This window comes from Oryzias latipes, chromosome 1 (genome assembly GCF_002234675.1).
Source record: "Oryzias latipes chromosome 1, ASM223467v1".
In the NCBI taxonomy this organism is placed as follows: domain Eukaryota; kingdom Metazoa; phylum Chordata; class Actinopteri; order Beloniformes; family Adrianichthyidae; genus Oryzias; species Oryzias latipes.
In genome coordinates, this window is record NC_019859.2 from 10,611,001 (window position 1) to 10,624,375 (window position 13,375).

Here is a 13,375-nt window from a genome sequence, read left to right on the forward strand (position 1 = left end):
CAACCCCGGCAACTAAGGAGGAATATATTTTTGTAAGAACATTAGCATCAGGATTGTTTTTTTTTATTAGTAAAATGCAGTATTTGTTATGTCGTGTGTAAAGTGTCTTCAAGGAACAAAAGCCTGCGGACACCGAAGGAGATGAAGATCCATCTCAACTAGACTGTTCTGACATCTGGATGATGGTCGCTTTTGGCCGTTTTGGGACTAAAAGTGATGCAGTTGAAGGTTTTTTTTTTTTATGCTATGCAGTAAAAACCATCAGACCTTATACTCCTTTTGTGTCATTATAGCTGAGGAGTTTTCTAAACCAAAAGGAGAAAAAAACAAACTTTTACCTCTAAGTGTTGAGGAATTGGAAAATTTGTTTGTGTGGCTGTAGAAACCAGGGTGTTTTTCTTTTAATTAAATGTAAAAATTGTCAGCTACAAAGCCTGTTTTTAGTGTTAAGCTTCTCCTGAGTCGATTTTACATTTTCTTAGGGGGACAGATGTGGAATTAAAACTACCAACCTTTGCTGTGAAGCTGTTTTTTGTTCAAAAATTTCTGGGATGCATTTGTTGTTCCAAGTTGTGAACAATTTATTGCAAAAAAGAAGGGAGAAAAAAAAAGGGAAACTAGTCACAGTGCGTTTAGAGACTGCTCAGGCCCCTCAGCCTCCTGTCGGTGAAGAAACGGTGCGTTTGGCGGCTTTGGTCGTCACTTCCAGCTGATGCGCTGAAGAACGACAGCATGGACTTGTTGTTCAGCCGCTTGGCCGCCTTCTCCCCGTCCTCTTCATCGTCATCCCTGAGGACGGAATCAACAAGGTCATCAGTCACACGGAGGTTAGACCCTGAGCTCACATGAGCTTCAGACATCGGGAGTGAGCTTTTTACACACTGGTTTGAAGCAGCGGTCCCCCTGGGCCGGTACCAGTCTGTGAGACAGTTGGGACCACGTCACAGAAAAAAAACAACCACACCCTATTTTTTTTTCCTGTCTCATTTATAATCCGATTCTGATGTTAGTTTTGTTTCGGGAAAAACTCCTCACGCCATCCGACTGGCTCTTGACACGTCAAGTTGCTCGGTCACGTGTCTCAAAGCGACCGCATCGACTGCTAAATTGAAACCCTCAAGTTAGCAAAGTTATAAAAAAATTAAGGTATTTAGAACGTTTCTTTTTGCAGAAAAGAGCCAGTGAGGAAACAGAAGCTGGATTCAACAGACAAAAATCAGGCGTCTTTACTCCAAATATGGATTTATTGCAACAGTTGTTCCCAAAAACCATAATAATACTATCAAATGTTACGAGGACGGTGATAATAAAGATGGATTCACGTTTCTAATTATATCTATTAAATATCCGTGTTTTTGACCACTTTTGTATTCAAAGGCTGAAGTTGGTGTTGAATTTTTTTTATCTTACCTTATGTGTTCAGCCATGTGTTTAAGAAAATCTAAATCACGTTTTAATGGTTCCTACATGAAATCTAGTGTAAAAATACAGCTGTGGATATTTTAGAGAGGAAGAAGACAAACTTTACCCTTAAAGGTCAAAGGAAACGTCGACGTCAGCCTGGTACAGACTGTACCGTGAAAATATTGTCTGACATTAGATAGGTCAGACAAATAGGTTAGAGACCACTCCCTTAGAGTGCATTTAAATGCACACGTTTAATCATTTCAATCAGGTTGATCATTTCTAGAAGCTTCTGGTCGACTTGAAAGACCTGAGAACAAAAAGGCCAAAGGTGAGGAGGAGTTTACCAGTGAACCGTCACAGCCTTGCTATCCAGCAGAGTTTGGGCTGTACTCCAGCTGAATCGCACAAACTGCGGATACCCGAACACGGGGTCCAGGTACTTCAGCAGCCACGCTTTGGTCTTTGGGTCTGAATAGACAGGACACAGGAAATCTCAAAACCAGATTATCAATTCTTTCTATTTTTCATGCTGATTTAAAAAAAAAAAAGGCCTGTGACCCGCATTGCTGTTACCGTTAGGATATCCAGACCCATAATCTGCATCCACGTCTCCTAAATCTTCTGCAAACTTCCAGCCTTTTACAACGCGGTCCCTGGCAACCTGACCATTTTTTGGTGACAAAATAGCAATTTTTTTAAATCGAATCAGACCGGACATTAAAGCAGAAACAAACACACTGAAAATAATTAAGAAGTGAAAAAGTTTCATCTGGATAAAACATTTTAAGCTCAACTGATCCAGCAAATTGAGAATCTGAAATTTTAAAGCTCTGCTTCTCATCCTGGATTTAGTGAAAGTAAAGACCATCCAGAAACTTCTTGCAGGAGAAAATACAATCTTTTAACAAAAACAAGGTTGTGATCAGCATCTAAAATGTATTCTGAACCCTCAGGAACTATCATGTAAACTGGAAGAAATGGAAAAAGTTTAGCCTAAACCTATAAACCTTTCACACATGTGGTCATCTTTTAAATAACCAAAAATCTGACAGACAAAAGCGGTTTTGTCATTTTGCTTCAAGTTGACATTTTAAAAGTGTGTTTGAAATCAAAATGATGAATTTCTGTACGTTTGTTTCAAATTTGACTTCAAACAGGTAGATGCGACACACAAGATTAATCGACCTTTCACCTTTGCACAGATACTGGCCGCACTGACGACGGGGAAGAGGGAGTCGGCTTTTGGTCTAACGGTGACCTCAATACCAGGAAACCGCTGTGAAAGTTTCTCCTCGTACTTCTCTGCCGGACCAACTGTGTCCACGTAGATCTGCAGACCGGACAAGACAGAGGAGGGGTGGAGCAAGTGAGGGTGGAGAAGAAGAAGAGTGACTGGAAGCACATCTACCACAAAATAAGTGACAATGTCGCAAAAGAAAAAAACCAAACCTGACAAAAACACAAAGCGTAAGTGCTTTAAAGTGGGGCTGGGTTGATAAAATCGAGATAAATAAATTAATAATTGATCCCTAAACGTAGAAATCGATCTTTTATGCCTTTCCTTTTGTGAAAACCCATAGTCTGCTTGCTTGATGCTAACATATGATGGAATTTCCCATAGGACAGCTAATAGCTAACAGCTGTATAAACTCACAGGCAGGAATTTTTCAAACTCTTTAAACTTAAACCTTTTTTAAGTAACTATTTGCGGTCTAATGCAGTTTTTTGCTGCAATTTTCAAAAATAAAGTGTAACGGTGGCGAAACGGAAACACCCTCCAGAAGAGGCAGAACATTCATTTTTGCAATGAGCCAATTTAGGGCCTTTACAAGGTTATTGATCTGCATATTTTTGTTGAAGCTTATCCTGTTTACAATTTTACAGTATGTGAACTATGTCAGATTGATATGAATATCTTCAAAACATATACAGATTATTGTTGTATAGCCCTACTTTAAACACAGACTCCGATGAAAATGGTGTTCTTTACATGTTCTTGTAGCATTTTTTTCTGACGAGGACATGTATAAAGAAATTTGAGCTCCAGATTGTTCTTCTGTATCTAAATTGTTGTGAATTAGGACCAGATAAAAAAAAAGTGTTTTGTGAAATAGAAAATTGCTTTGCGTTCTCACCAATGGGGAGGGGAAGGGGGCCATGGTTGAACCGTGCCAACCGTCCCACCCACCACTCAGAGGCAATTTTGTAACCCTTGTGCTATCCTAGGCATTCCAACATTGGGAGTTGAGTCATCTAGACCCACTAGACAGTGCGCTGAGCATTTTTTCTTTAATTATGTGTGATCTTCACTGGTGTCCATGGATTACATGAAATCTTTCCACCTTTATCCACCTTTGTCATGGTAGGAAGAACACGTCAAAGTAAGGGTGGGGTCATCTAAGATAGCACAAGGGTTAATGAACTACTACTCTTCTTCAGAAACTATGTCTTTTTTTTCTTCTTTTGGCTGAAAACGACATCAGAATCAGAATCAGAGATACTTTATTGATACCACACGTGGGAAATTTGTTTGTCACCATAGCAACTGAGAGCAGAGGGAAAAAAAAGACTTAGAATTAAGTAAAAAAAAAAAAAAAAGCAAGAACAACAAAATGTAGCATAAATACAGACATCAAGGTATTATAGTTTAAAAAGCTATTTACAGACATAATCATACAGACATAATTAAGACATAATCTTAATTAAAAGATCGCTTTTATTTACATAAAACGATAGTGTGGCGTACCTCTTTAAGCTGCACTCCACTGTCCAGGGCGTACTGTATTAGCCCAATGGCGGTATCGTGTGAGAGCGCATTCAGGTTGTATTTTGTCCTATAAGTAAAAGCAAACATGAAGCTACGGTTTGTGAATCACTGAACAATGACCATGAGATCTGGACACGCCTTACCTTTGTAACATACTAGTGGAGATGGTGTTGGGTGAAAGAACATGCAAAGCCCAGCCAACATAACTTTTGGCTTCATCCAGGTTGTGGAAAAGTCTTTCTCTTTCTTCTTCTGTCAGCGTCTTTGAATCTGGAAATAAGGGCAAAGTTAAAAAATGGGGGAAACGTTCAAACATTTTTCGAAATGGTCAAGAAAGTTGTGCATACTTGATTAGAAGAAAGAAGGAAAACCTGGTGAAATAGCGCTTTGGGATTTTATCTAAAATGTAAAGCGCATTCTAAATAAAATTTATTATTATTATTATTAAATGTGGGCATTAAATAAACGCAGAGGAACATGTAAATTCATCTAAGCATTGTGTTCTATACTTAGAACTGTTAAAAGTCAAGAAGAGAGTCTGCATTTTATTTTGTTACAAGATTCAAGTCAATTTTACTTACTTATATAGCCCAATATTACAACAATATTCATCTCAATGGGCTTCAAACGGGCACTTCATGTAATAAACATGAATCACAAAGAACATAAAGTCATAGAATTCAATAGGTATTGGCTTAACTAAACAGACTAAACTAAACTGGGCACCACTCCCTTTAGACCCTCCTTCACTGTAAGGAAAAATTCCAGGGGAAAAAAACAGATTCCGGGGAAAAAAGAAGAAGACGACTCAGGGGTGTCCATATGAAGGAGGGATCCTCCCCCAGGACGGACAGGTGATGTACCACAATTCTTAGAGAAGAATAAACATATCTAACTCTGCAAGATGGATTAGAGTCCCAGACAGGAGAAGCAGAGGAATCGATTTATTTCAAGCAATCAAAAAGAAAAATACTAAATACAAACAAAAGAGATATATGTTAATATATGAAAGTCCCACTCCAATCTTTTGACCCATTGTAAAAGCGTTCCCAGTGGTCTTTTAGTTATAATTATGCCCTTTTTAGCCAAAACCCAAAAACGAAACTTCAATTAGGTTCGATTCCCAGGGTGTGCAATGTACTTTACCCGGTGTAAGTCACTGGGCAAGACCGTTTGTGCTGCTGCCCAACTATGTAACCACGAAGTCTGGGTCCCCTTGTTCCAGTTCCCAGTACGGATAGAATACAGGGGGTCAGGAAGGGCATCCGGTGTCAATCACTCTGTCTAACCATTTGTTAAACCAGTTAAAGCTGATTCCCTAAGTGGATTTGCCGAAAGGCCTTGAAGACCACAATGTTGCAGGAGTTTGTACAGGAAGTGGTACAACTAAAGATAAGAGCTGGGGCAGAATATGAATGAGATGGGCAAATATATTTGATTTTGTTAAGAAAATATATGAAAACTGGTTGTTGTTCAAGTGGAACTGGAAGGATTAAATAATTCCAAGGATGAAACCCTGGCTCTTAATCTGAAAGGAGGGGACGACTGAGGACAAGGGGAAATAATGGTCAACACCGTTGTACAGGTGTGAACACACCTAGACCGCCAATGTAACAGAAGAACCAGTAGTACCTGCAACTTTCAAGTCCTTCAGCTCCTGTTTTTTAGACACTGGACAGAAACATATTCCATACACCATGGGTCCTAGATGAAAACAAGAGCACTGTGATAAAACGCACACAAGTAAACATACCTTCCTAAAACTTTAATGACAAGCTAGCATACCCAGCACAGGCCCCCTGCCCGCCTCGTCAATCCCCAGACAGCAGTCCTCCGTCCTGCAGATGTCAGGGATCTGGGAGGAAAGCCGGCAGCTGACAGTGTTATCTGCTTCAAACGGACCCAGGTCCATGACTACCCACGGCGAGAGTTTTCAAACTAAACTACAAACCCACACGATGAATTCTACAAATTCTAAGCGAATGGTCTTTCCTGATACGATTACTGAACGCAACTACTAGCTAGCGGCTAACTGCTTCTTCTGTGGTCGAACTGTAGAGTTTGTTTTATCAGTACAATAAGAACGCAGGAGTCGCGGTTCTCACAGTAAAACGCTTTAGATGAAATACGGATATAGAAGGAAGATTCAACGTTCTAACTTGTTTTCTTTGGAGCAGGTTTGGCGCCGCGGATATGACGTCAAAAAATAATTTGTTTATCCGGTGGCTTCAAAAGGACGTGCCGCCACCTGCTGGACTGGAGACAGACCTGCAGTCAAAATGATTTTAAACATTTTGATTCAGCAACAAACAAATCTGAAAACAAAAGTAGAAAAAGAATCCCAATAAATACATAAACAAATAGCTATGAAAGGTTAAACATTTTTTAAAGTATACAGTCAATGTTCATTACATATCTGTTATTTTTAATAGAGCTACAGTAACAAGGCAATTTCCCCTTTGTGGATCGATAAACTCTATTCTATTATTTTCTATTCTATTCTATTCTATTCTAAAACTACAAATAAATTAACGAATAAATAAATAACAACACTGGAAATGTGACAACAGTTGTGCAAAAATAAAATATATTTTGGTGTACTATACCACTTCATGCAATTTTAGAGTTCAGTGTTACATGGAGAAACAGAGCAAAAATAAATAAAACAAAAACAGCTACAACTGAAAGGATAAGCAAGTTATGATCTAAAGATTATACGGAAATCTAATTTTGTGTGAATTGGAATATCGTAAGACGTGTTGAGGTGGTTAAAAAATGTTTTGAAAGAATAAGAAACTTTTCCCTGTACATATTTAGCTGCTTTCTGGCTAAATCTGCCTCCCTCTAAGTTCACACTGTGCATGTTAGCTTATTTGTTGATTTTAAATTGCCCGTGGCTGGGAGGGTGTATGGTTTTGTGGCTCAGTTTGGCACTGCTGAAGACTGGCAGCCTGTCTGTGGTTTGAGTCTGCAATATATCTGCTTGCAGACAGGAGGACTCAATCTCTGCAGGCTTGCAGCAGGAACATTAGGCAGAAAAATCAGCTTGATAAAAATCCTAATAATAAGACAAAAACACAAAAACATTGTAAAGACTCCATTGGGCAAAAAAGACCAAAACAGTCTTTTAACAGTTTGCTATATTTTTCATTTTATGTGCAGAGGTTCAAACAATTATGGGGAAGCATTTAAAAAGAGGAGTTCTCCTGCTCTCAAAACTTTATATTTGTGCACCATAAAATTTGCTACACCTTTTAACTTTCCTTTTCCATCTATCCACTTTCTAAACCCACTTGGTCCACTTTTGGGGTTTCCAGAGGTAATCGCAGCTACTTCCTGGTGAAGCCAGGATGATTCACACAGAGATGAACAGCGTTCACATTCACACCTAGTGGCTATTTGGAGTCACAAAGGAACTTAGTTCCTTAGCATAGTTTAGACTACAGGAGGAAGCCGGAGTGCCTGGAGAATATCTATGCACGGACAGGACGAACATGCAAACTCAACATAGAAGGGACCCACTGGAATTCAAACCAGGGACCTCTGTGATGCAAGAGTGCTGACCTCTACCCCACTGTCACAACCTGAAGGCCCGTACACACCGGGACGAATATTCGCCAGGCGTTATTCGCCAGCGTTTTTCGCCACGTTTTTTGTGTTCACACCCAGGCGATTTTCGCTGACGATGAGTGGAGTGAACATGCAATTTCATTCCCTGACATTAGATGGCGCTTAATGTAAAACAGAAATACTCCTGTACACAAGGTGGCGCTGCGCAACTTTACGCTTCTGAAAGTCGCTTTTCACTCAGAAGAAGAGAGCAAGTATTTACACGCTTGTCAGAATCAAACAAAGAAAACATGAATATTTCAAGCACCAGTAGCTCCAACTGGTGCTTGGTTCGGGGATATTTTAGAATGTCCGTCATTATTGCTTCGCGGCTGTGTGTAGACGCTACTTGGCGTCTATCTTCTTCGCTGGTATGTGTGCTCAGCAAGGCAGTTTTGTGTTTGAGCGCCCCCAAGTTGTGTTTTACTGTAACTTCAGAAGCTCCAGACACGTGAGCAAAAGCGCCATTCTCATTGGTCGAGTAGATTTCGACGCGACGCGTCGAAAAAAAAAAACGAACCCGAGGCGTTTTTTTTTTTGACGCTTTAACGCCTGGCGTTTTTTCGCGTCGGTGTGCACACTCTCGTTGGTGCCCTTTGTTTAGTCACGAGGCGTTAAACGTCGGCGAAAATCGCCGGCGAAATTCGTCCCGGTGTGAACAGGCCTTAACTTTACTTTTCTGACCTTTAATTTTTTAACAGATTTGAGAACCAAGCCAAAATCTACTGGGTTAGCGTCACAATTCAATAAGTTTATGTTGTTTTTGTTATGAACCAGTTAAATGTGACCAAGTTTAGTCCTAGGAGAAACTGTGACATTTATATTTTTGATGTTGTTCTGTGCCAAGCTCCTTGCTCCACTCCATTCCGATGCATCAACTTGCAAACAAAAAAGTCTTTGTCCTCCTCATCCCAGCTGGCATCTGGCTCAAAACTGTTACCGCTGGATAGCTCCAATATTGCTCGCCATTCTAAGTTTTATTCTAAGTTGGGGGTGTGAAAGCGTGTTAATAGGTGGATGATGGGAAGGGAACAGACTTACTCTCTACCAACATTTCCGCCCACAATGTAGAGGCAAGTTTCTCCTAAACTCCTGCCGCTTTGCAGAAACAATGTCATAGAAAGCGGCACAGGTTTTGGGATTTTGGCTAAAAGGTCATAATTATTATTAAAGGACCACTGGGAATGCTTTTACAATAGATCAAAAGATGACTGGAGTGGGACCAAAATGTCAATAAACATAGTGCTTTTAATGTGCATTTTGTTTGTGGAAACATATTTGGTTAATTTAAAGTGTTCTACTGCCTTTCTAACTCTATGTGGTGTTTAAACCAAACAACCCTTTTAGATCAATGATTAGTCATCCCTAAAAGGAATATTCAAGAAATTTCTGTACTAAGCATATCCTAACTACCTTTATTTCTCTTCTCCAGCTTTTTTTAGTCCATTTTTTTTCCTGCATTGGTCAGTTTTACTTTCAAATATTTTATTTTTGCAGGTTTTTCAAGATCATTCTAAAGCACAACCCTGGCCCTGACCTTGACATTTGAATTTTGGATAACCTCTATTAGGCCATAAACTGCAGCTGGGTGTGGAAGCGAGGAGTGAAGCTCAGGTAGAAAGCTGTCGCCTTGCCAGGACCAGAGGAAGGCTGTGTACAAAAGTCCAAGTGTACACTGGCTGCTTAGCTGAAATTGGGCTTGCCTCTGGTTGCTTACACCCTCCCCTTCTCTCTGTTTCTGTCCTTCTCCCCAAGTGAAAGACTCTCTTTGTGTCTTTCAGTAACACGCAGTCCCCAGCCGATTAAATGCGGGGAATTAGTAGTCAATTTTAGCCCACGCCACACACACCAACACACTAAACAGCTTAGTGTGGTGGGGCTGTGATTGTGTTGTTATTACAGTTCACACGTCAGCACCGTGTTTTTATTTGTTCATTTTCTGCCTCCACTCGCCCACCACTCCACGCCTCATTTTTCCACACTGAACGAGCCTTACACATCTTTTTTTTTTTTTTATAAATAAATTGATTTAATAGATGACAACGATAAAATTTCAACAATGCTCTTTGTGTGAGGAAGCAAAAAATACTCCAGTCAATATAGAGCACAAACTTTCCAAACCTACCCAGAGTTATATCAAAGGGGGGAAAAAAAGCAAAGACGTGACACAACATTTTTACTTATACACAAACAACAGCTAACATGGCAAAAAAAAAAGTGTCAGTGTTCGATGACGGCGTCTGCGTCATGTCCTAAACGGTGGCAATGATCCCTCTCCTTTTCTGGTAAGGAGGCAAAGAAGTGTTTCGGGAAACCTTGTAGACAAAGGCACAGTTTTTGGCTCACATGCAGAGTTTGGACATGTGATATTAATCCTTCAGCAGGACCCAGAGCTGGCCAGTTATCTCAGGAGATTTGACTTTGTCCGTATGCATTTGAACTCACTTATTGGCTAAATCCAACTGGAAAAAATCCGCAAAACTGTCTGGCACTTATTTAAAAAAAAAAAAAAAAAGGATAATACTCAGGTTGAGGTTTACTGCACATTATTCCACTTTCAGGAATCCTTTGATTTCACAACAAAACAAATAGAGCTGAGGTAAATAAATGTCCAACAAGCTATAGAACACTTTAGGAGCTCTGTTCCCTCTGTTTTTCCTATATTTCCCCTTAAATGCTTCGCTGTTTAGTCCAATGTCATCATGTAAAGAAAGGATGCTATCTACAGAGAAAAAGAAAAAAAAATGCTGTCATTCTTTTCTGGCCTTAAAGAAAAAAAAAACATTGGGGATCAATCAGAAGAGAAAAACAAAGTTTTTTTCCCCCCAAAAGCAGTGGTGCAGTGTAATAGTAACAACAGTCACACTAAGATATCAACATTAATTTCTACTCATATAAAAAAAACATGAAAAAAATCCTTTAGTTTGGTTAATAAGAGTCTGATTATGTCAGTCTGCACCCAACTCATCCATCAGGGTTTTATTAATGCGACGTTTAGTGTCTTCCTCCCCCCATTCCTGCTCTTTCCACTTCATGAATTCACGATGGCACACGATGGTTCGAGTTCTCTGATTGGCTGCCTGATTCAACCTTCTCCTGTGTGAGTTTGTCACTCAGTTGTGGACTCATCTTTACTAAAATGAACCAAAAAATATATGGCACAGACGTACACGCATACATATATATTTTTATGTACATTCACACGCTCACATGTTTGCACGCACACAGATACAGAGATCCACGCACACACTTCCCATATTTCCCTCTGCTCAGCTGGTTTGCCTCAAGGTCTTGTGAGGGTGGTGTAAACAGGCTGCTCCCAGTGTGTGGGGCTGTGGGAGGGGGCCACGCTAGAGGGGTCTCCTATGGTGGTGTACAGAGGCCTCTGTGTCGGGCCCATGTAGGAGAAGGCTGAATAGAGCCCCGGGGCTTGGCTGGAGTGGGCGTAGTATGCCCCAGGGGCCTGGTGCTCTCCGTAGTCAAACTGAGCTCTGGAAGCCAGCGAGGGGAAAGCGGTGCCGTAGTGAGGGAGGCTGAGCGGGGTGTAGGTGACGTGGGTGCCTGACGAAGGCGAGGACGAGGCATCGGAGTAATGGCTGGCGGACACAGACTCGCTTTTGATCTGAGCCTTGGACGGATCGGAGGAAGACGGAGAGGCCTGGGGCTGCTGCTGCTGCTGCTTGGAGATCCAGGCTGAGTGGCCGCTTGCCGCAGCCAGGGCGTAGGCGTATGAGGAGGCGGAGGAGCCGACCGAGGCGGCCCCAGCCCCACTCTGAGGATGGCCATTCGGGGGGAGGTATTGGTCAAACTCGTTGACATCAAACGGCTCAATGTTGGACATCACCTCGTGACTGATTTCGCCAATGTCCATGGTGCCAAAGTCGATGTGGGGCTTCGTGGACGATGAGGGGCCCCCAGAGGCCCCGTCAGCTCCCACCCCGAGGGCTCCCCTGGACCCCCCTGATCCTCCGGCCGCCCCTGCCCCCCCCTCCCTTTTAGCATCTGACAATTTCCCAGACTGGAGCTCTGTCTTTGGGGTCGTGGGGGGTGTGGGAGGGCTGTGACCTTGACCCAAATGATAAAAAAAGAAACATCAAACTTAAATTTTGCATTTCTAATATCTTTTGGTGTGATTCTAAGCTTTATAAAAGGAAATTCAAGCATGAAAAAACTCATGTCTATACCTGCAGGGTGGTGGTGATGGTGGTGGTGGTGGTGCAGGTCACCCAGGGGAGACCCTGCGCCCACATTGTGATCCAGGTGTAGGGTCTTGTAGTGTGACTGGGAGTGGCTGGCCTCGCCTTCACCCTGGCTGTCGGACTCGCTGGAGGCCATCAGTTTGCCGTTTTTGCGCCTCCGAGGCTGGTACTTGTACTCCGGGTAGTCCTTCTTGTGCTGCTTCCTCAGCCTCTCCGCCTCCTCGATGAATGGCCTCTTGTCGTTCTCGTTCAGCAGCCTAGAGGGAGAAAAATATGCAGCTTTCATCACTTTCTAAAGTAAAAAAGTTAAAAAAAATCAGAAATGTCTGTATCAAACGAGACCTTTTTTGCGTCAATAATGTAAATTCCAACCATAAAAGTTTGCACAAACCTCCACAGTTTGCCAAGAGTCTTGCTTAGCTCCGCGTTGTGCAGGTGTGGGTACTGGTCGGCCAGTTTTCTCCTGGCGGCTTGCGCCCACACCATGAACGCGTTCATGGGCCTCTTCACGTGCGGCTTGGCTTTGTTTCCGTTGCTCACGCGCACCGGCATGGGCACGAGCGTCCAGTCGTACCCGTCCAGCACCTGACTGACCGCCTCCCTGATCCCAATGGGAAACCGATCGTCCTCATCCTCCGACTTGGCGCGCGCTCTGCCCGCGTCCTCTGCGCCGCCGTCCGCCACGCAGAGCGCGGTCAGCTGCTGCGGGGGGCCGCTCAGGGGCGAGTCCTGGCCGGCGGCCGCTCCGGGCTGAGGCGGTGAGAGTGAGTGACCGTCCTCTGACCCGCCGGGGCTCAGCTCCGACTCAGAAAGGCTGTGCTCCTCACCGGACATTTTTTTTAACTTTACACTATTGTTTTTCGCCTAACAGTAATATATTGGCACAAAATATATTTTTATTTTACAAGCAATCCAGTCTCTATTTTAATCTGTAAAAATCTGGATCCACCAGGGATTAATGCTGACTTTCCTCCGGAAAAACCATGATGCGCAAAAGTGTCCAATCCGGTCAGTTTCTTTGCAGAAAAAGCATCTGGAAAGCAGAAAAGGTTACAAAATAATCACTTAAGGAGATTTACATGTTTAAAAAAAAGATTTATTCAAATTAAAAAAATAAAATAAAAGCTGTTTAAATTCAACACAACGAAAAATTAAAAATATTATCAATGTGGTTATAACTTTTTTTTTAAAACTGAAATATTAATAGTCGATAGAGTCAGAAATTTGTATTATAAAATTACATAACTCACCAATTTAGATGTCCAGTGGTTGAGCATGGGAGTGTGTGTGGCTGACTGCAGGGCGATGAATGGCTGCTCTGTGTGGCAACAGCGGAGCTTAAAGAGCGCCTTGTGAGAAGGACTGGCAGGGAAAAAAAGTGATTGAAAGTGGA

At 42.0% G+C, this 13,375-nt stretch overlaps 2 protein-coding genes across 2 annotated transcripts; both read right to left on the reverse strand.

Annotated features, from left to right (window-relative positions):
• Positions 1-535: 535 nt before the first annotated feature.
• On the reverse strand, positions 536-6,385 carry rnaseh2a (ribonuclease H2 subunit A). Its single transcript, XM_004065699.4, has 8 exons — positions 5,960-6,385; positions 5,807-5,878; positions 4,318-4,444; positions 4,154-4,241; positions 2,600-2,737; positions 1,981-2,068; positions 1,752-1,875; positions 536-789 (listed from the first exon to the last, which is right to left on the reverse strand). Exons 1-8 carry the CDS (start codon positions 6,084-6,086, stop codon positions 633-635), a joined length of 921 nt encoding a protein of 306 aa, XP_004065747.1. The 5' UTR covers positions 6,087-6,385; the 3' UTR covers positions 536-632.
• A 4,567-nt stretch (positions 6,386-10,952) lies between these two features.
• Positions 10,953-13,375, reverse strand: LOC101162736 (transcription factor Sox-10). Its single transcript, XM_023955764.1, has 4 exons — positions 13,233-13,375; positions 12,374-13,015; positions 11,968-12,239; positions 10,953-11,848 (listed from the first exon to the last, which is right to left on the reverse strand). The coding sequence occupies exons 2-4, from the start codon at positions 12,814-12,816 to the stop codon at positions 11,067-11,069; spliced, it is 1,497 nt and encodes a 498-aa protein (XP_023811532.1). The 5' UTR covers positions 12,817-13,015; positions 13,233-13,375; the 3' UTR covers positions 10,953-11,066.

Coding starts and splice junctions, on each gene's coding strand:
- rnaseh2a (XM_004065699.4), bottom strand. CDS start 6,086: ATGGACCTGGGTCCGTTTGAAGCAGATAACACTGTCAGCTGCCGGCTT. Junction 2,069..2,599: donor CGGCCAGTATCTGTGCAAAG/GTGAAAGGTCGA, acceptor AAAAATGGTCAG/GTTGCCAGGGACCGCGTTGT. Junction 1,876..1,980: donor TGGGTCTGGATATCCTAACG/GTAACAGCAATG, acceptor CTGTCTATTCAG/ACCCAAAGACCAAAGCGTGG.
- LOC101162736 (XM_023955764.1), bottom strand. CDS start 12,816: ATGTCCGGTGAGGAGCACAGCCTTTCTGAGTCGGAGCTGAGCCCCGGC. Junction 12,240..12,373: donor ACTCTTGGCAAACTGTGGAG/GTTTGTGCAAAC, acceptor TTCTCCCTCTAG/GCTGCTGAACGAGAACGACA. Junction 11,849..11,967: donor CCATCACCACCACCCTGCAG/GTATAGACATGA, acceptor ATTTGGGTCAAG/GTCACAGCCCTCCCACACCC.